The 21,078-nt window shown below is 39.9% G+C and overlaps 1 protein-coding gene across 5 annotated transcripts; it reads left to right on the top strand.

The window, feature by feature from the left end:
• Window positions 1–12,120: 12,120 nt before the first annotated feature.
• LOC133905072 (uncharacterized) lies at window positions 12,121–20,453 on the top strand. 5 transcript variants are annotated; one of them, XM_062346778.1, is made up of 8 exons: window positions 12,122–12,541; window positions 12,633–12,697; window positions 13,852–14,136; window positions 14,236–14,341; window positions 15,265–15,388; window positions 15,491–16,225; window positions 16,596–18,549; window positions 19,584–20,453. In XM_062346778.1, exons 3-8 carry the CDS (start codon window positions 13,956–13,958, stop codon window positions 20,006–20,008), a joined length of 3,525 nt encoding a protein of 1,174 aa, XP_062202762.1. In that variant the 5' UTR covers window positions 12,122–12,541; window positions 12,633–12,697; window positions 13,852–13,955; the 3' UTR covers window positions 20,009–20,453. The 5 variants fall into 5 exon arrangements, with proteins under 5 accessions (XP_062202765.1, XP_062202762.1, XP_062202764.1 ...); XM_062346781.1 differs by lacking the exon at window positions 12,633–12,697 and having other exon boundaries at window positions 12,121–12,541; window positions 19,587–20,453; XM_062346780.1 differs by lacking the exon at window positions 12,633–12,697 and having other exon boundaries at window positions 12,122–12,512.
• Window positions 20,454–21,078: the final 625 nt, after the last annotated feature.

Genomic DNA, 21,078 nt, shown 5'->3' with positions numbered 1-21,078 from the left:
TGACATGAAATGCACATGCAGGATGGTAACGACAGTCAACTAAGGAAGCAGTTTTTGGTAGACCTACTGAAGTATAACAGGAACGAATGTGAAGACGACATCCCCTCCCGTGTACGGAAAATTGTCAAAGAGCATTAGGCATTAGATGTTCTCAAAGATAAATTAGTTGTGATATTATATTTGCACATGACTATCTATTTAACCATATATTACTTGTTTTATCATTAATTTATTTTTATTATTGATGCCTAAAACCATATCAGAAACTGTAGATGTACAAAAATTGCATGTGCGTGTTACACGTGCATGGTTACTATTTAGAAGTCATAATTGTACAATTGCTTGTGTGTCGCACGTGCACCCCAACAAGTATCCACGGAACAACCTGACTACTCATATCTGAATCCAAGGGTCGAGATTGCGTTGTCCCTCCACCCTCTCCTTACTCGATTTCGAATTCATTGATTTCCTCCCTAAAATTTAATCCCTAAATTGCGCCCTCTGTTAAATCGTGGCCCCACTTTAATTGAGATTGAGATCACCTAATTTCAATGGTTGAAATCACGAGATGACTTCAGGGACCAATCCGTCGTGCTGAGAGTCCTTTCACCTAGCTTCAGGGCTCCTTCAGTGAAGCCCACCCTGGCGATGGCTCCTGGTTCGACAGCAGCAGGCCCCTCCTCACCAACAGCTGGATCGTCGGCTTGTTGATGCCTTGGATGTTGTCTCGCATCATCCTGCAATTGGTTTGCTTCTTCATCTAACAGACATGAGTCTTCACGTAATATTTCTTTCTTTCACGTCAATGTCTCTGAACGATTCCACAGGAAAGAGCACCAAAAATATTGTGTATAGAGATGTATTAGAATGGTGAGACATATTAGATTTATACTAGTTGTATTTTTTCTTGTAGTAGTTGTAGGGTTGCAGCATGATTAAATTAAACTAGTTTTTATTATGATTGCAGTGTTTTGTTAAATATTTATGGAGGATGGCTTAAATATTGTTATATAAAAGATGTCCGCATAATTTAGAAATTGCAGTTATATAAATGTTGGTACGTGTCGCACGTACACGGTTACCAGTAGTTGTAAAATTTCAAAACAACATGTATATTTGTAATTTTCGGAGTCAAACAATATAAAAAATAAGAAAAAGGTCGGCGAAGAGTGACCGAGGTGACTAGTTTCGTGGGCTGCTTCGGCCCCTCTTCGAGTAAGCCCAACAAGCTACAGGCTGGCATTTTTGTGGGTCGGTCCAGGCTGCGTTTTCTTTTAGATTTCAGTTAGCCCACGGTAGCTCAAGTTTGTGGAGGAAACCTCTGCATTTCCTGGGCCGATGGACAGAAGAAAACACCGAATCTAGCTCGAGGCCAATGTCCAACAGGCAGATTTATGTCCATTAGATTTGCTCTAAGATTTGTTGGTTTTTATATTATTTTTTTAGATAAAGGTGTTGGTTTTTATTTGATACACAAGACGCACGAGCATAAAAATATGGTGAATTTCACTCTAAAGATACCTAAATGGCGTCAGAAAAAAAAAACCATTGGTAGCAGCAGGAGACAAATATACATGTAACCTTATCTTTGGCACGGATAGGCTACAATCTTGATGACGGTACAATCCGATGCACGAGGTTTTCTAATATCCTCTTCATTTTTCAGGGGCTGTCTTCTTGGTAGAGTGGGACGCAAATGGCACTTCCTTGTGGGAGAATTGTGTTCTAAGATACTCGTATATATGATCCTGCCGACGTTAAATCATATAATATGTATATCTTCTTCTCTATAAATAAAATTGGCACAATATCCTATCGACTACTTAAAAAATAATAATAAGTATATATTATATGCGAACACTGGACCGGCAGATGGACTGAAACTTGGAGAATGGAAGCCGCGTAGCAACTCCCAGCAAGCATGCTTTATTACTCTTCTCTTCTAGATTAATCAACCTTTTTGTCTTCTTTTTCTCCTCTAGTGCTCTCTGGTAGCGGTAGTAGCAGCAGTACTAGATTGAGATCTTCATCTTTAAGCGAGATCAGATGGTCAAGGCTGTAGACGTCGGATCATGAACCAAGCACCATAAGTACTTTATTTTCCTTTTGTCAGAGAGTTTTTTCATTTGCACTTTAATTATATGATTTATTTTTTTTTACTTTGAGTTGTGTGCGTCCCAACGATGCGATAGATTAGTATATCAGAAGAAAATCAAAGTTGAAAGAAACATAAAGCAGCGGCAGTCCAAAGAGTAAATCAGAATGCAAAATGTCAAGCCGGCCGGCTGCCACGGTTCCAAGTACAAAAATTGGTTTTTAAGCTTTCAGCATTGTACCGACAAACAAACCTTGTTTTGTCATTGACTTAACGGTCAATAGGTAGGGAAAAGATGTGCCCAGTTTAACCACCTCCTAAATAAAGAATATAGAATTTGCCTTTACAAGCGTATATAGGTAGTATATGGTAAATTCAGTACTAAGCTAACTTTTGAATTGAAATATAAGGCGCTTTAGAGTCCATGCGTATGGGTCACTATTAGTTGAGATGATTTTACAAAACTAGAGTTAATGTGTAAAACTATGGTGTTATGAATTCTTTTCACAAAACTACTTTTTCTTTGTCAGTTTGTATCACAGGACGACACTTGATTACTTGGACCTACATGACAGATTTGCCCAAATTGACATTTTTAGTGTTCCATTTTACATCCAAATGTGCCACATTCTGGTGTGTTAAGATGCTGCATTTCTCTCGAAGGGGTTGCATTTTTTTCGCTTGCATTTTGGCGGTAGTTGCATCTATATTTCCCAAGATGCTGCATGTCAATAAAAACTGGTTGCGATTTTCTCAAACAGTTACATTTTAAAATCATCTAACTTGGTTAAGTTATAAATGATCGATTGTAACACAATCGTCTCGTCCTGAAAAGTATTTACATTGGTCGTTACAAAGGATCATAGTCATCGAACTAGTAACTAAAAGTTTCAAGACTTTGAACAATGTACTGAGCAACAAACCTCTTTTCGTTTAATTTTGTCCTTGCTTAAACGTTTATAGTTAGAAGAAAAATGTGCACAATGTAACGGACCTCCTTGTGGAGAATATTAGTCTGTACCCTTGCCTTTAGAAATGAAGTGGTTGGTACTTGTCTCACAATAAACCGTGCTAAGTAGTAATCTTTCCTACTTTTTCTAGTGGTACTTTCTAGTGGAATTTTGCTTGAAATCACCCATCTTTTCATTGCTAGTATGTGCTTTTGAATTCACCGTGTTATGTAATTATGTGCTTTGAAGTGCAAAAGCTTATGTTTCTGACATAATTGAAAGTAGTACTACATATTTCCATTTTATGGTGGAAAATGCACCTGAAGTGCATAATCGCAGACACATATACATTATTAACTCCTTAAAAAGCAATGATCGCATTGTTGTAATATATAAAATTCCAAAATGTATCTGAGAAGACTCTAAGAGTGTCATGAGACAGGTTGCAAACTACTCCTGCGAAAAGAATTCTTCATGGTTGTTGCATGCTCTTGTAATTAGGAGCTTGACAGGTTCACTAACCTAGGAAGGAGCTCCTTAGAGGAGCGAAGAGTTGAGCATACACCCAAAAACATTGCACTAATATGATGTAACATGACGTGACAAACTTGTTAATTATGTTATCCCAATTCTGTCGATATTGACGAAAGTACTTATTATCTTCTTTTAACTCCTAATCATATTTTAGCCCTTATATGTCCTTGTGTATCCACGTGAGATTTAGACCCTATTTGTCACATCTTCTACCACAGCTTCTCCAAAGAAAAATGAAAATTGAAGTGCTGTCAAACACTTATAAGTAAGCAGAAGTTGATATTATACAGCTTCTCCCGCAAGTGGTAGCTATGCCAAATAGAGCCTTAGCTGACGAACCAACTAAAATCCGATACTTTATACAACAGTCGTTGCTAGCTGCCTATGATTTTCCTTTGCAAGGATTATTCCACGTTAAAAAATGTATCCCGTGCCCTTTGATAATCTTCATTATTTGCCTTATTTCTTGTAGCGTACTAGCTTATAATCCATTTTGCAACACAAACATTGTGAATGCCTAGGCTGAAGGTCCAATAGAAAAATAGAAAGAAAAAAACTTGGCACCAAAAAACAATGGCAAGGTCAATGCATGTCTGTTGAGCATGCAATGCACACGGAGAAGTTGATTAGCTGCTATAGCTGGCGCCTCGCAGGCGAGCAGAGGATCTTGCAGAGGCCAATGGAGAGTAAGGTATAATAATCAGTTGATTAATTAATTGATCGATTGATTAGGCTTTTTCAGGTGGGCGGTTGCTGTTGAGTGAGTGCATGATTAGTTAAGCTGACAGTGCTGCCTTTTCTTCTCCTCGAGGAGATGCTCCCGCGGTGTCCCTCTCTGTTGCCTGGCAATTCTAGAATATTGCCCACGCAGATAGCGGTAATTACAGGCATTACCCTCCATTAAGTATATGCCACCACACGACCTTTTTTTAGCTGGAATTGTATTACAATTAGTTTGTATTTAACTTTAGATAGTCAGATTATATTAAAGTCTTTCAATAGCCCTCTGCAGAATATTTAGATGTGAGAATTTCTTGTGCACTGATAGATAATAAAATTCTCGATTTGCCATAAATAAACTTATGATCCTTTTTATGCCACTAATTTTATTTTTCTTTTCCATCCATGCCACTTTCATCGCCACCGTTACCTCAACTCACCGTTAGGACAAAAGAAGATGTCAGGTTTTCACAAAATGACCATTTTACTCTTGCTCAGAAGTGTCTCAATCTCTCTCACTCGTTACCCAGATCTCTCTCTCTCCACTTTGTCTCTCAGTGATAGCCTAATAGGCAAAGGTCGGTCAGGGCGAGCATGGCAGCACACGGGCCTGAGTGATCGGCAGCGCACAAGCTGGAGCGAGGAAGGCTTCTTTTTTCTTCTCCCTCCCGGATCTTAGTCTTCCTCTCAACAATGTCCTCAATTCAGGTTAAGAAACTAGAGAGTAAAGTGTTAAATATATGAGTTTGGCTCATAATATTTGAATAATTTCTAATAAATCTCATAGGTCCAACATGTGAAAGAATATTGTAATTATTTATTTCCACTTTACTAGTAGAGGTAAAGAGATATCAACTTAAAAGGAATTCTCCTCTTCATCCCTTGGTTCATGAGGACTAGAAAGAACATACATGTACGCTCGCTCATCTCACCAAGCCATAGCTAGGGCCGGGACAAGGGCCCATAACACATGCGTGAATGGCCCACAAAATCAGGTTCATTAGGTTGCACATGTGTAGCCTCATTTTCAAATTTTATTCTTTTGTTGCACGGTTATAAATAGAAACTGACCGTGGCACTTCTAAATCGTGCATTTTTCTCTATATATACTTCTTGGCTACCGTCGCCATTGGAGGATACAAAAGCCAGGGGTTTTGCATCTTCCTCTCTGTTGTGCCACCACAGATAGACAACTCCACCCCGCTGTGCTGACGTGTACCAATGATCAGGAGAACAAATCTCTGAAACCCATCATTCTTGAGATATTGCACCGGAAGAGGATGAATAAGATTTTTGGGAAACGCTCAATGTAACTTCTCACGATCTGCTCCAGTGAAGGTGCAATACTCTCGGAATCTGTAAGACATGTTGGCCATTGTCTTAATGTGTTCTGTTGACTTTAATTAGTAAATATGTCCTACAGAGCATTCTTAAAAGAACACATCTATATAAGTCTGATTGTTGATCGCAGTCTATAAGAATTGAGTATTGTCTAATAAACTCATAAAGAAACCAAGGAGTACGACTTATATGCTCCATCCGTGGGGTTGCCGATTGGCAATTAAATATTAGTTATGACTTTAAATAAAACTTGTTTACACAAAACTGATGTTGATCTTCATTGGGTGTCTCTGTTTCCTACCTAACTAGACTTGCTTTAGGGTTTCGCGACTCCGTAGCTCATGAAGGCGCGAGGTGGCTTGCAATGTCTTGCGTATTGGATGGCTTGAAAGGCGTTTGCTTTGGACGTACCCTTTCCCCCTCTTTTTATAGTCGAGGTGAGGTAGTCCCATCATATTTGGACTCCTTTGAGTGTAAACTTCTTGGATTGCAACTCTCTCAAATATCTAAGAGATTCCCAAATACAGGGATAATCTCTATGTTGGACATGACTAAGTGTCAGGTATTTCAACTCATGCCTTATTTACTCCATAACGGTCACGACACCTATCGAAACGAGTAAAGGGCATGTACATGGATACACTTTATAGATATATTGTATTTATAATAGATATAAAATAAATAATTATATATCCTCGTCAACTTGTAGTCTATACATTATGCGCAGCGAAACCATATTAATTTTGACCTTGTCCAATATGTCATTTGGATATTGAGTGCTACGAGTAAATTTGCCATACAAATACAATCATAAATAATATTTTTAATTTAACCATTTTAAGATATAATAATATAATTCATGGTCAAAATGATATCCACTCCCTCAATTGATTAAATGTATGATGCACTAGGAAGTTTTCAATCAAATATCTCTGATTTTGACAACTAGTTTACAAATAACTAATTAGATCACTCATATAGGCATATTTGTCATGAAAAATATTGTCATAATGTAGTATTTTTATAACTTGTTATTATCAGTTTTATATAAAAATAGTGCAAAGTTGCATATTGGAGATTGTACCGATATCCAAAACGTTGTACATTTAAGATTGAGGGAGTAATTGGCTTTGAAAAGTCATTAGCATTGCTTTTCGATATATTGTTGTTTCAGTTTATTAGGATTTAGCAAGTATATTAGGATTTATCGTGCAACCTTTTTTTCCTGTTACATATGCCTTTTCTATTAAATCAACACTTGCAATTAACCTCCGAACCCTCCAGAAGGTTATGTATCATGTCATGCGATGCAACTTTGGTTTCGTGTGAACGATACACTTCAATTAATCACCCTCTCGATCACCTTAAATAAAGAACGGAAAATATGGCCGTCAGGCTATATCTTGCGACGAACGATTACATGTACTTGGAATACAAGCGAATCCCAGAGATGAGCAGAAAAGGATATGTTTGGTGGAGATGAAGGTGACCAAATACTTGCTAGTCAAGTATTTCGTTTTTTAGGTCTGCACTGCACCTAAACGAGAAGTCGTCAGGTTCCCTTTACCGTTGTGTAACTGAAACTCAAATTGGTCGGTCCACATCCATCACGGTGATGGGAACTGTATGGCGCAAAGACATCTCATAAGCAACCATGAAGTTCAGACTCAGAGTCAGCTTCAAGTTGGAAGGGTGAATTCTCTATTTTGAGAGCTTATTTGGTAGAGCTTTTAGAGCTATTTTTCTGCTGGAATTAGGAGTTTTGTCAAATAGCAGTTTTTAATTTTTAACTTCCTGAATGAAATCTGTGGTAGTTATTATCTGAAATGAACTAGAAGCTAGGGCTGAAAAAAGCAGTTTTCTCTGATTCACTTCCTACACAGAATCAGTTCTTTAATATATTTTATTTTAGAGAATCATTAGAGAATCACTTTCAGCCATATAATCACTTCATCCAAAGAATCACTCCTCGCAAAGAATTTAATTCAGAGAAAGCTCTACCAAACATGTCCTGAATTATCAAAAATAGAGAAAACAAGCCCACACATACAAGTATTCATAAAATATTATGAATATCACACACCCCTCCCCCCTCTTGAGTCGATCCTATCGCTCAAACGAAATGAAATATTTGAGAATTATTTGCTTTGTTGTTTCGTTTTGGCATAGGCATTGCATTGCCCTCTAAAAAAAAAGGAATCATATCAGAAAAGGAAATGCTTGATGGAGCCGAAGGTGAGCAGATACTTTCCAGTCAAGTATCTCGCTTTTAGGTTCCTACCTTGTGCACCTAAATGAGAAGTCGCTAGGTTACCTTTTGCCGTTGTGTAACGGAAAGTCGAATTGGTCCACGCTCCATATTCATCGAGGTGAGGGGAGCTGTGGTGCATGCATGGCCATCTCCCAGAGCAATCATGAAATTTAGGGTTATCTTCAAGCTGCAAGGATGGATTTTGTAAGGCATCTTCGTTGAGCTGAAAATGGAGAAAAGGGATAATTGCAAAAGAACCCAAAAATCACTTGATTTTGACTTTCCCATCAGAAATTGTTTTGTTGCAAAATCCCCCATAAGTTTGGCTTTATTGCAAAAACCCCAGAAGTTAATAAATAAATAAATAAAGTTAATAAATAAATAAATAATCACAAAAAATTATAAAAATACTAGAGACAATGCTAAACCTTCTATGAATTTTTAAAAAAAAAATATAATGTAATTTACATCATATTTCATGAAGAGAAAGTTTTTTTAAAAAATATATAACTCATTTATTAACTCACATTAAGAAAAATACTATACAATGTGACATGACTGCATAATTGAAACAATAATTTGTGTAGGAAAAATAATGGTAGATATAATAAAATTAATTACTATGATAAAATTAGTATTGATAAGTGTTAATACGTGTTAATTAGTGTTGATACGTTAAGAAAAGCACTGTAATTAAGGATGTTGCCTGTTTACCTACGAGACTCCCGTAACTGCCCCTCCGGTCCAATCTCGCTAACGGTAACTGCTCACCTACTGGCGCGCGGACCAGCAATGGCTCCGCTCCGGCCGCTCGTACGCTTGGACTCGGCGGCCGTGCCCAATCCATGGCAGCATGTGGGGGCAGGTTGGAATTGAAAGCGACGGGTCGTGCTGCATTCGTCTCTGCAACGGGCTTTTCTTCTCTCTTTTTTTCTCCAGTTCTCCTTGCAACAGTCACAGGGGGAACGACTGTTGCGTTGGACTCGTGTTTCTACTGTGCAGCAACGGGCCATTGGGTTTTTAAGGTACAAGGAACAATTTTGTTAAGAGCAAATTTTTGGTGCAAACAAATTATTTATTCTTATCCGACCGATGATGATCTGAAGACATCTTTTTCTTCCATAATCACGCTACAAGATCCTCTATCTTAGTTTTACTTTATCATAACTACGACGACTATAAATTAACTATAACAATATCAAAATTAAGGCGATCATGACATTACGACCTAGCTAGCAACGGCGGTGGTGACACCGCGGTCCAACAGGTGGGGCCGGTGAGATGCCTAGCTAGGTTAGCATCCGTGGCAAAGAAGACAGCATCTCTGTCGGAGAAAAGACACTATATATTCCTGTCGCAGCTCGACAGCATGGATTAGCCTGTATCCTACTTTGTACATCGCAAGGTGGGACCCACAGGATTGGCTGCTAATACTCAAGGGAGCGGGACAAACAAGCCAAAGAACTGGCTACTGGTTGGTGCTGCTCTTAATCCAACTGTCAATAGCAACGGTTGCTGTTAGGTGCTGCTAAGATCAAAGTAGTAGTTACTAGTTATCCTTTCTTTCTTTTCTTAAAAAAAAAGATAGTTGCAGTTCTTCGTTGATCTAGCAGATTCTTTGGCTAACTTATTTGTTGTTTAATTGATACTAGCAAAAAGTCATGTTTTTACTAGAGGCGATTAAGGGTATAATTGTCCTTTCATTGTGTGGCAAAACACTTTTGGGAAGTTTCAGTTCAGGTGCTGGTGGATGCGCCTTTTGCTTTCTCTTCATATTAGGATTGCCTCGTAATGTCGTGGTAATTTTATTATCTTTTGTTAAATTTATTATAGAAAATTTTCATTATCAGTGTCTATAGGAAAATGCTAATGTCACCAAGGAGCATGGTGATTGGTGAGCTATGAATTAAAGAAAGAACAAGCCTACGTGACCTTTTAGTTAGCACATTAGAAATATCTGGTCCTAGGTTGTACTACGATTTATTGAATGTTTTGCATTTACATAGTAGAAATTATATAGATTTCATCTTCTAGATGAGAAATAGAGCGCCTAGCATGTACACGATTGAATTTCAGATACATGAGCTGTCAAATTTCCCCTAAAATCTGGTGTTTCACTAACCAAATCTCAGGATCCAAACGTAAAAGTCACGCAGATACAAAATTTAGAATGGAATGGTCAAACATGGAATCTGTCTAGCTCATTGCTCTTCTCAGCCGCCATATTAGGGTAAAGCCCACCAAGCCCAAAGGACACTGCTAGGACTTCAGTTGCAGATACACTACATTGCATTCTTAAATTTGCAGTAGCGTATCACCAATTTCTCCAAACTCAAAAGTTATTCCCTCTGTCTTAGACTTCTTTAGTACTTCAATCATTGTGATAATCAAATACTGATATAAGAGGCACTGTTTGCTGCTTCTTTTTTCTTACATCCACCAATGTTAATGTGTGCATGTCAACATTATTCACCCAATGTTGACTTCAAGCCCTACCTTCTTCAAACAATTAATAACACCTTTTTTATTAATGTGACACCTAATCACCATCACCTCATCTCACCTAATTAATAACACTTATACCGCTAATATGGTTTGTAATCACAATTATCTCATCTAATTATAAACGTGTGTCGCATTGTAGGGTTACTTGTTAACAAAATTAGCCCACTTGTCATGCCACATAATTTGTTTATTAGGAAACCATGCCAGATAAATTCAACGACCCAATGACAATACCGTCGTCACATCCTTGTCACATCCTTGTTATAACATGCAGTTGTGGATCTATTTACTCATGCTGACACCGTGAGCGTCACACTTCGTCTTTTTTCCGTGAAAAAAAACATTCTGTCATTTTCGGTGAATATTAAGGTAGCCTGTAGGTTTTACTATTATACAATCTCTATCATGTAATCGAAAGTTATAAAAACCCCCGATCCGCTTAAAAAAAGTTATCATCTCTCAGCTGCCACTACTTGATTTTTTTTTCTTGATGTCAATGCCCTCATAAGATGGTGTTAACTCCAATGGCACCCCAAGATGAAAAAACTAAAAAAATTATCCCTATTTACCAATGCCGTCAACTATGTTATATGAGAATTCTTTATCGACTCCGTTTTAAGGTAATTTTTGCTAACTTGCTTGTGAGATGGCACACTTCTTGTAACTTTGCGTAGCAATCTTCACTTAGGTTTAGACTAAGGACATCACTATCGTACATTTCTTAAGGTCACTCTTAGATAATGGTATGGCTTTGCAAATTTCTGCAGTGTATACAATCTAGCATGGTGGATCTTAAATGGGACCCATCTATTAATAAAAAATAAAAAATCCCAACCAACTCATCATCTCCTCCCATGGTTCCTTCACAGGTTGTTGGCTCATTCTTCCCCCACCACACAAAGTGCTCATCCTCCCCATCAGCCAACACATCGCCCTTCCCTTCCGCTCCTGACTCCCACTGAGCAAATCTATGCGCTGAAGTCTGGATCAGGTGGCAGCCCGGGTAGAGAGACTAGGGAGGTGTGGGAAAGACGATAGGGCTCTAGATCTTCCCTGGTGGTAGACATCCTACTCTTCTTTTCTCTTTCTTCTCGAGCATCGTCAGGAGATCTCGACGGCGATGCCATCACCAGATCCAGCATTCCCGAAACGCACCACCACGGGTCTGGTGGTGACACCGTTGCCAGATGGTCCTTGAGCTCCTAACGGCAACGTATTTTTTCTGACTCTAGGTGTCTAGTTCTCGGAGCGGACGAGGTAGGAGGTTTACGCGCTCACGTTAGCAAGCCTCCCCATGGTGGCAACGGCAACGACACTACCATTCCTCGGTTCTTTTTATTATGACCGGGGGTCGTAAGCTTGATGATTGATTTTATCCTCTTTCTACTAAAGCCGACCTCCGTAATATACAAGATCGCCCTTAAGAATGCCTTCTGATCTAGATATACTTTTTTTCACCACACTGCTAATTGTCTAAGTTGTGAAAAAGCCGCGGCGTTCCAAAACAGTGCAACTAACTAAACGCTTATCAAAAGATCGGACCTGGCAAAAGTTAGTAACAAGATCCCAAATGGATTGCTAGTTGGCATCAAGCCAAGCCAGAAGAAAACCCCAGCCACGTACGTAATTAGCAACCTCTTCCAAGGGCAAAACCGTAATCTGGCCGCCCATACCATATCATTCCACCTCACCCCTAATCCTCAACTAATCCATCTTTCCCATTTCTTAACTCCAAAAAAACCAAAAAGGAAATCAGCCCAACAAAAAAGTAAATTAAAAGGAAAAAGCCAAAACCACTTGTTCTTCCCCGGTCCGTCCGTCACCTCCCCCCCCCCCCTCCTCCTCCAGCGAGCGCACGGGCACGACGCAGGCAACCAGCAACCGAAGCGAGCTCGCTTTGCTTCCCCCCGCGGCAACACCCAGGCGCGAGTGCGCGACGCGGCGAGCTCCGGAAGCCGAGGGCGAGCGCGGGAGGGGAGGAGCGCGCGGCGGGACTAGGATCCTCCCGCTCGGGATTGGCCGGATCTGCCTCGGGGCTCGCGCCCGCGGCGGGAGATCGGGGGGCGCGTGGCCGGCGAGGCCGGTGAGCTGCGTCTGCAGTGGACTGGAGGCTCCGGTTCGTGCCGCTGGTGGTGTGGAATGCGGGTGGGTGGAGTGGCGTCCTGCGCTGGCGATTTCGTTCTTGATTTTGTGTGGTGTTGAGGTGGTGATTTGGTTCTTGAATTTGTGGTGTTAGGTGGTGTCGTGGGCTGGGAGGTGGAATGCGGGGGACGCCGGAGTAGGATTTCTCCGGAATTGATGGTATTTTGATGATTTTTTTGGGTTGGTTTTGGTATATTTACTAGCTTCTTGGGTCCAATTTGTTGCTGGAAGTTCCGACGATTTGCTGGAGTTTGTTGTTTTTGGTGTAAGTTGCTGTTTGATGGTCTTCTTTCGGGGAAATGAGTGGAATTGAGTTCGTACTCAGTGGTTTCTGCTCTCTAGATTCGGTTTTGAGTTGTTTGCTCAGTTTGACATCGATCTCGTGTGCCTTTTGTTTTTCACTTCTTGTTGTTCATTCAGTTTTGCTCATTCAGTTTTGCTCTTACCGTGTTACCGTGCCATGCGTGGAGCTATGTTTGCGCTGTGGCTGATGCAATTTTATGTTTCGTGTGATGGAGTGGTGTTAAAAGGTCGAAATTTGGCTCAGATTTTTCTGTTTGATTTAACATTTAGTATGGATTTAATTAAATCGTGCTGTCACCGTCGGCGATGTGTTTGCCTCCAATTGGTTCGGTGATTTAGCTCTAACAAGGGATGGCGGAGGTGCAGGGCATGGAATGTTGAGTCGAAGGGATAAACTTTGGGACCTTTATTTGTTTGATAGTTTATTTGGATGCGCCATTTTAGCTATTCAGGAGACAATGTTGTTGTTAATATGCTGCTTTGAGGAACTCCTTGATTGATTGTTGCGGTACTTTGTTGGAGACTTGTTTGAGGGGTGTTTGTTTGGTTCATTTGACGCAATAAGACGTGCTGTGGATTGTAAAATAGCAAAATTGGATGCCAGGAACTCCTCATTGTGTGAGCTATTTTGTTCCAGTTGGGTGGATGGTTTCATCTGGATGTGACGGATTCGGCAGTTTGGGTACTTTGATGGGAGAAACAATGATTGCTTCAACTTTTGTTGGCTTTTGGGGCCTTTTTGGTTCGCTTATTCTGTTTGATTACTTTTGATGAATGTACAAAGATATTTGTTTCGCGGGTGCAATTGGGTGGAATATTTCAGATGGTGGTGTGCTGGTTATTTTTGGGTAATTCTTGATGAGAACTCTGCTTTTGTTTCTTCTCATTTTTTTTGCCGTTTATGTATCCTGTATTATTGTTTTTTTCTTTACAATTCATAGTTATCATAATTCTTTTTAGGTGCATTTTAGGTTTGTCCAGTTGTTTAGTAACATTGCATTGTATTGCAGGTCATGATATATGTTCCACTTAATCTGGATGAGTTTTGATTGCATTCTAACGTCTCAGAACGAAGGATCATAATAGCAGTAGAGAGGCTAAGAGGCCAGAAAAAATGCCACCCTCACCAAGGAGATCTCCCGCACGGGAGACTTATCACAAGAGGGCCAACAGTTTCGGGAGCGTGCTACCTGCGAAACCAAAGGATGATGAACTCTCTTTGTTCTCTGATATGCAGAAAGTTGAGAGGGAGAACTTCTTACTGGAACCATCAGAGGATTTTGACGAGTCAATCGGTAATGCTTATAAACGCAATCCTCCTCCCCCTTTAAACTGCCCCATAGTATTATCTATTTGTTTTGGTTACTTATCATTTTTTTCTTTCTATCCATCAGCAAAACTGAGCTATTTCCCGGAAGTCAAGCTTGGTGTTAACATTCCTGCACGTGGAGAAAGCCATGATTTGCTTAATGTGGATGGTGATAAAAATGATTATGAGTGGTATGCACGCTTGATTGCACATCTTACCTTGTCTAGTTTCTATGGTATAATTGTTGTAGCCTTAGCTTGGTTACCAACATCTGTTACTTTATGTATTTCAGCTATCTGCCTTGCATCTTGTTTTGTAATCTTTGTCACATTCATATGATACTTTACATATTATGGATTGAACTTTTTTTTCCTGCGCTAGTGGTGCTTGTAATTGTTAACTTGTTTGGCGTGTTGCTTCAGTTCTAACAAATCTGTCACAACTCATGAAAAAAGAAAACTCACATGGTTATCCTGTAGTTCTGTTTCAATCCTATGTTACATTGAACGAGAAAAGGGCGAACCTTTAAATATTTAATAATTTAATTATTGATCACTAAACTCTCTTGACGAATGTCAGCAAGAAATTGGTATTATTAATGCTGTTCTTTCTTGATATGCAGTTACTTCATATGATATTATGAGTTATTGAAGTCTCCCTTTCTGTAAGCATCCTATTTGATGTTCTGTATGAAGTAGTTCATTAACAGCTAAACACTATTATTGTGGTTGCTAAAAACATGGAATATCTTTGCAAAAATGCCAAAATTAGTAAATAATATTACTTTTCATGTTTGAAGAATGTTAATAATGATATAGTGACCTCTACTGTTGATGTACTGCTTTGAATGTGTCTCTAGATAATGATAGTGTGACCTACTTTTCATGTTTGAAGAATGTTAATATTAATTTCTTGTTATTGGAGAATCATTGCTCAGAAGAATTCGTAGCATAGCACTGTGTTGTGATGCCTGTGTAGTTTATCATACAGAAAATTAAATTTAATTACTGCATTTCTAGCCCTGTTCATACTTCCTACGCTTGTACTTCTATGCAGCATTTATATCTTGGCAATGAGTAATGGCTTGGCCACCATCTAATTTTCCAATTAACAGGTTGTTAACTCCTCCAGAAACTCCACTTTTTCGTTCATTGGATGATGCAGAAGACCAGTCTGTCGCTCAGATTTCTAGGGGCAGAGCTCAGAGCAAGCCCATACAAATTTCGAGGTCATCCATGGTGAGTGCTTATGTCCAGAAGTGTTTATTCCAAGAATTATATCAGGTTGCAATTTGCATCTATTATTACCTATCAATTTTATTCTTTCTTATTCATATTCAGATGGATAATACTCAAAGGTCTCGTAGAAGCAGTGCAAGCCCAAGTAGGCTTAGCCCGTCGCCACGCTCTATGGCAAGGACAAGACCATCTAGTTCAGCTTCTCGCTCTAGCCCACCACCTTCTCTTCAACCACCAACGACATCACGGAGATCTTCAACCCCTCCAGCTGCTAAGACATTAACACCTCCACGAAGGTCTCCAAGTCCTGTCTCAAGAAGGATGAGTACTGGTTCAAATGGCCCAATTTTGAATGGAACAAGAGGATCTTCACCAGTGAAAGCTAACCGCAGATCTTCTTCTCCAAAACCTCATGGATGGCAATCAAATGTTCCAGGTTTCCCTTTTGATGCACCTTCAAACCTTCGCACATCTCTACCAGATCGTCCAGTATCCCGTTCAAGGGGTGGATCCCCTTCATCTTTCAGTGGATTAGACATGGGTTCAAGAGGTAGAAGACAATCAATGTCTCCCAAACCATCTAGAAGAGCCAGTTCTTCTCACAGTATTGAACGGGATCGTATGAGCTCGTACAGCAAAGCTTCAGCAACATCATCTGGTGAAGATGATCTGGACTCTATGCAGTCTATACCAATTAGCTACTCCAGTAGCCCAGCTGTAAAAAAGAGCTTGGCCGTGATGAAGACCAGAGCTATTGCAGCATCAAAGAATCTGTCCAAAAATTTCTCCCCTAGTTCTGTCCCAAAGCGGTCATTTGACTCTGCAGTTTGGTTGATGGTAAGCATTCCTCTGCCTTTATATTACAATGGTGGAATATTTCGTCATGTTTTACATGTTAGCATCTAATTGGAAATTCGTTCTGTAAATTTGGACACCTTGCATACATTTCATTCTTCTTTTGTGTAACTTGATTTTGGTCAGCTGGTGCATTTTTCATTGAAGATAACTGGCACTTTATGCAAATGATTCATTTCTAACTTCTACTAAAAAATATGTTGACATAGTAAGTTATTGCATAGTTATATATGAATGATGCAGTGAGTGTGCTTTTACTGCAAATCGAGACTGTATTTCTGTTTATTGTGATCTAGATTTTTTTCAAGTTGATACATGAAACTAAGATGAAACATATGATCATCCCTTCCAGGATCATCGCAAAGCTCCTCAAGATAGGTTCCGACCACTTCTATCAGGTGTCCCTGCCACCACATTTGGCGCTGGCAAAGGAAATAATGTGCACAAGCCTATGTTCTCACACAATTCCCCTTTGACAACCAGCAGCAATGCAAGCTCTGACCATGGTGCCACTTCCGGCTCTTATATGAATGGCAACCAAGAGCAACATGATTTGGTTGGTGAATGGGAGGCAGATGATAGCTGTCGAGGCCATGAGGACATATTTATGTTTGATAAATTGGATGAGCTGACTGAAGAAAGCATCCATGAGAACAGCACAAAGTATACAGATAACTCCCCCATCACAATAAAATATCTAGAAAGTGACATACAGGACTTTGACATGGAAGGAAGTGGAACACCTAATCAGTCTTTATGCCATGCTGCAAATAGTTTTCAGGTTGGCTACGGTAAAATTGCAACTTGCACGAGATGTGGAAAGTCTTTCAATGTGATGAATGTGGATGAAGGTGACTTTTGTGATGAATGTGCAACAAAGGTTGGGAATATATTTGCTCATCCTATAATTATGGATGAAGCGGACCATCTGGATGATAAAACTGCAAATTTTAAACCTTACGTTGCATCTGATCCTTCTATGGCCCCAGATTGTGTAGGATATAGTAAAGAAGTATCTCTTGATCATCAACTAGTGAACAATGAACCTTACACTGATTGCCTGGACAAGTGCCCTCCAGTTCACTCAATGGCTGACGCAGCAGAAGAAATGCTACTGAGACAGGAGGGAAATAATCATGCAGAAGATATGAATCCACATGTTGAAGACTCATCACTAGGAAATAGCAACCATATTTTATTTCCTCAATCTAGTGCAATTGACTGCCAACAAACAGAACCAACATCTGTGGAGCACAACCTTTTCAGAGATCAAATGAACCATGACAATCATGGATTGTCCCAATGTAATGAACCTGTCTCTGAAACTGTGACCAGTGATAATTCTCATCAACTGGGATCAACTACATATGCAAGCCCTAAGCTTGAAAATACTGAGGGCACTGGGATATCAATACTGTTACTCCAGAAGTCAAACAGTAACAAATGGCCTGTCTTAGGAGGGAGGGACCTCGCTGCTACAAATATGCTTTGTTCAGAACCCTATTATGCAAGAGATGGTGTCAATATAATGAGGCGTAGTTTTGGACGGGACAGCTCTTCAGCTGCTTCGTCTAGTGATCTTGGGTCTTCAAGGCAATCAGTCATATGTTTTGAGCGCCTTAGGAGCAGTAAGAGGGGTGACTTTGAGAAGTCTCAGATAAGCAGTACTATTAGTCGTCAAAGCATTGCTTCTGTGTCAGATATGTCAATTAGTAGTTCTTCAGCTTCACTTTGCCCTCAGAGTGATGCAATAGGAGATACATGTTTCCCAATTGACACTTTGGAAAGCAGTGGTTCAAGAACAGTGATCTCTACCGAAGAACATGGTAGTTCTTGTAAGGATGCTTTGTCAAGTGCTATGGAATGTTTTTCTTCTGCACAGGCTAATGTCAATGATGACAGCCTTGTTGACTTGAAGACCTCAAGCTTTGAAAGCAAGGTAGAAGGAGATGCGTCAATTGATAATCATAGTACTGGCAGGATGGCTGATGATGATCATTTCAGTACAAATATGTGTTTGTCAGATACCGAAATGCCAAGTGATATCCGAAAGTCTTCAACACCAGAGGAAAGCTGCATACCAAAAACTGAAGAGGATACTTCTTCCATCAGTCAGTGCTATACAAGTGGTGCTCCAGAACATCCAAGTGACGAGAACAACTTTGATAATATTAAAATGCAGTCCGAAGCAGTTCAGGGTTCAAATGATGATAACAGATTGGATGACTGTTGCATGGCTGCCATTTCTGAGGAGGATGTGTTGGTTTCTGGGCAAGAAACTAACATAATGAAACTTCCTGATGATGGTATGAATTTCCATATTCTTTTTTCCACCTCCAAGAGTTCTGCATGTCCCAAAGCTCATGTATATCCATTATTTGCCTTAATCATGCATTGGCCCTCTATTTGTCTTGTCTGGGACATAGTTTTATATATAAGAACACTTTTGTGGATATGATTTATACTTTGAACCAAAGGGGGTGAAAATCCAAGATGGATATAATTCTGGGATTAAGTAAGCAGTCAGTTCAAGTAGGTGCGTTAATCATTTCTGGCAAAGGACCATGCATAACAATATCATTAATGTGTGAAATTTACAAGAGGGGTGGATAATTTCCATGTGGCAAAAAACATCTTCATGGTTTTTCTTTTTTGCCATACTGTTCTACCGTTTCTGTGCACACTGGACCATGGATCTGTTTAGTATGAAATTCCTAGTTCCTACTCTTAAATGTATCTATCTGACCAATGCATTTATTGCATGGGTTGTTGCTGCTGACTGCTGTCTATGCTTAATCTTTCTGGCATGTCTGTCAACTTAGATGCTTCCACTCCTGCGAACTGAATTGATATTATAGTCCAATGATTGTACAGATGTACAGCTAATATTGCTACTGTTGCCTCCCTTTTAGTAGACATTGTGTATCTTCTGGGAAAATTGCTTGTATGCCACTAATTTAGCTGCGTTTCAAAGAATTGTCATCCTGGCCTATATGTCATTGACACAGGTGGTCCCATGTGTCAGTGAGAGAGGGGTGGCAATTTGTCGAAACACCATGTAAATAGCGGCAATTGGGCAAATCCCCCGTATCTTCTGTGGTCTTGAGAAACAAAAAGGATTTAATGATTAACTAGAAGTAGTACAAGGATGAATTTCGTACATATTCATATCAACCAAATGGTACTTTGTTCCATTTACCATCTTTTTAGAGTTTCTAGCCCTGGTGTATCTTCAGAGATATGCATGCCTGCCATGTTTTCTTTACATAACCAATGACATTTCTTGTGTTCTTTGGTGAATAATAAGTATTTAATATAATATATTCTCTCTGAATTGTAGTAGAATCTCCTGTGGCAGTAGAAGGATCAAGGAAACAAATCCAGAGATGCTTCACATTAGAAGAAGCTACTGATACAATTCTCTTCTGTAGTTCTATTGTTCACGACCTTGCATACAGGGCAGCAACAATTGCCCTGGAGAATGAGCAGGAATCAAAATGTGTTGAGTTTATTCGCCCAACTGTTACCATAGTTGAAAAATCTATTCCGAAGGAGGATGGTTTACCAAAGCTGCCGCACAGACGAGCATCAAATCGTAAGGTTAAAAGGAAAAGATTGGAAGGTGAAACAACTGTATCAGAAACTGAGAAAGATTCTATCGCTAAAGATTCCTCACCTGTACGTTCCGCTTCCGGCATTACAAGGAATTCTGATAATATGAAGCCTCCAAAGCTGGAGTCCAAGTGCAACTGTATAATTATGTAACTAACTCAGCCATCCAATGTGCGAAGGAGATTTGGGATGTTGGTTGGAATCCATGTACGCTTCCGGCATTACAAGGAATTCTGATAATTTCGAATGCAAGCTGGGTGCAGAGCTGAAGCATGCCTACCCGCTGCACCCATTATCATCAATGGTGGAGTTCGACATGGGTCTTCTGCTAGATTATTTCCTGATGGTGCATTTGCTGTGTTTTAGGTGACAGAATGCACTGCGAGTTATTCTTTTGTAAATCCTTTTTCCGCCTCATTCTGTTTGTGAAATTTTCCACTTGTCATGTGGTCCATTGCGGTTTGTCCAAAGTGTGAAACTACTAGTAGCCTATTTCTTGCAATGCACGTGGCTTGTTGTGAATCATGATGGTAAGCACCCCTGTAGCTCAGTTTCTGGCTTTCTGCCATGCATGTTATCACTGTGGGTGTTTGTTCCACACCGATTACGACGGCTCAGCACTGCAGGTTCCCGGTGTTACTACTACTACTATGCACTTTGATATTCTAACGTCTCAAGGTTTATGCACAGGGAAAAAAGAGAAAGGAACATTGAGTAGTCAGCCAAGACTGCATTCTAAGAGCTCATTTGTTTGCTGAATAATCAGTGCAAACTCAACCTTGAATTCTCTCTGCCATTGGATATGAATTATTTCTCTGACTTCAAATGCACCAACACGCAACTATGACTATCCATCAATGGCAGAGTGAAGTTCCAATCAAAGCTTCTGATGGGTCAGGGTCAGAAGGATGCGCATCTAACACAATCATAGGAGCCACATGACAGATCTTTTTGCACGCTGAATTCCGAGAGACCGAGAGTTAAGGCGATGAAAGAGAAGTGACTAGAAGAAAAGTCTCTTGCTTGGTACAACAACACGATTCCTATAGCCGTTTAAAGGTCTTTCCCACTTCCTTCTGACCCTGACCCATCAGAACAACATGAAATAAGCACGGCTGGATGAGTAAAAATCCTTCTCTTGCGCCTTACGATTCCGTGAGCATCTGATGCCTGCTGTGAGAGATACGAACCATTGCATAATCCCAAGATCAGGAGATGGATAC

The sequence above is a fragment of the Phragmites australis genome, chromosome 22 (assembly GCF_958298935.1).
Source record: "Phragmites australis chromosome 22, lpPhrAust1.1, whole genome shotgun sequence".
Taxonomy (NCBI): domain Eukaryota; kingdom Viridiplantae; phylum Streptophyta; class Magnoliopsida; order Poales; family Poaceae; genus Phragmites; species Phragmites australis.
The sequence above is the reverse complement of the archived record's forward strand: the minus strand, read 5'-3'. Positions and strand labels throughout refer to the sequence as shown.

Bases quoted from the DNA above. Each gene is read 5' to 3' on its own strand.
- LOC133905072 (XM_062346780.1), top strand. From the start codon at position 13,956: ATGCCACCCTCACCAAGGAGATCTCCCGCACGGGAGACTTATCACAAG. The intron at 14,137-14,235 runs GTAATGCTTATA...TCTATCCATCAG, and splicing joins GGATTTTGACGAGTCAATCG to CAAAACTGAGCTATTTCCCG. The intron at 16,226-16,595 runs GTAAGCATTCCT...CATCCCTTCCAG, and splicing joins ACTCTGCAGTTTGGTTGATG to GATCATCGCAAAGCTCCTCA.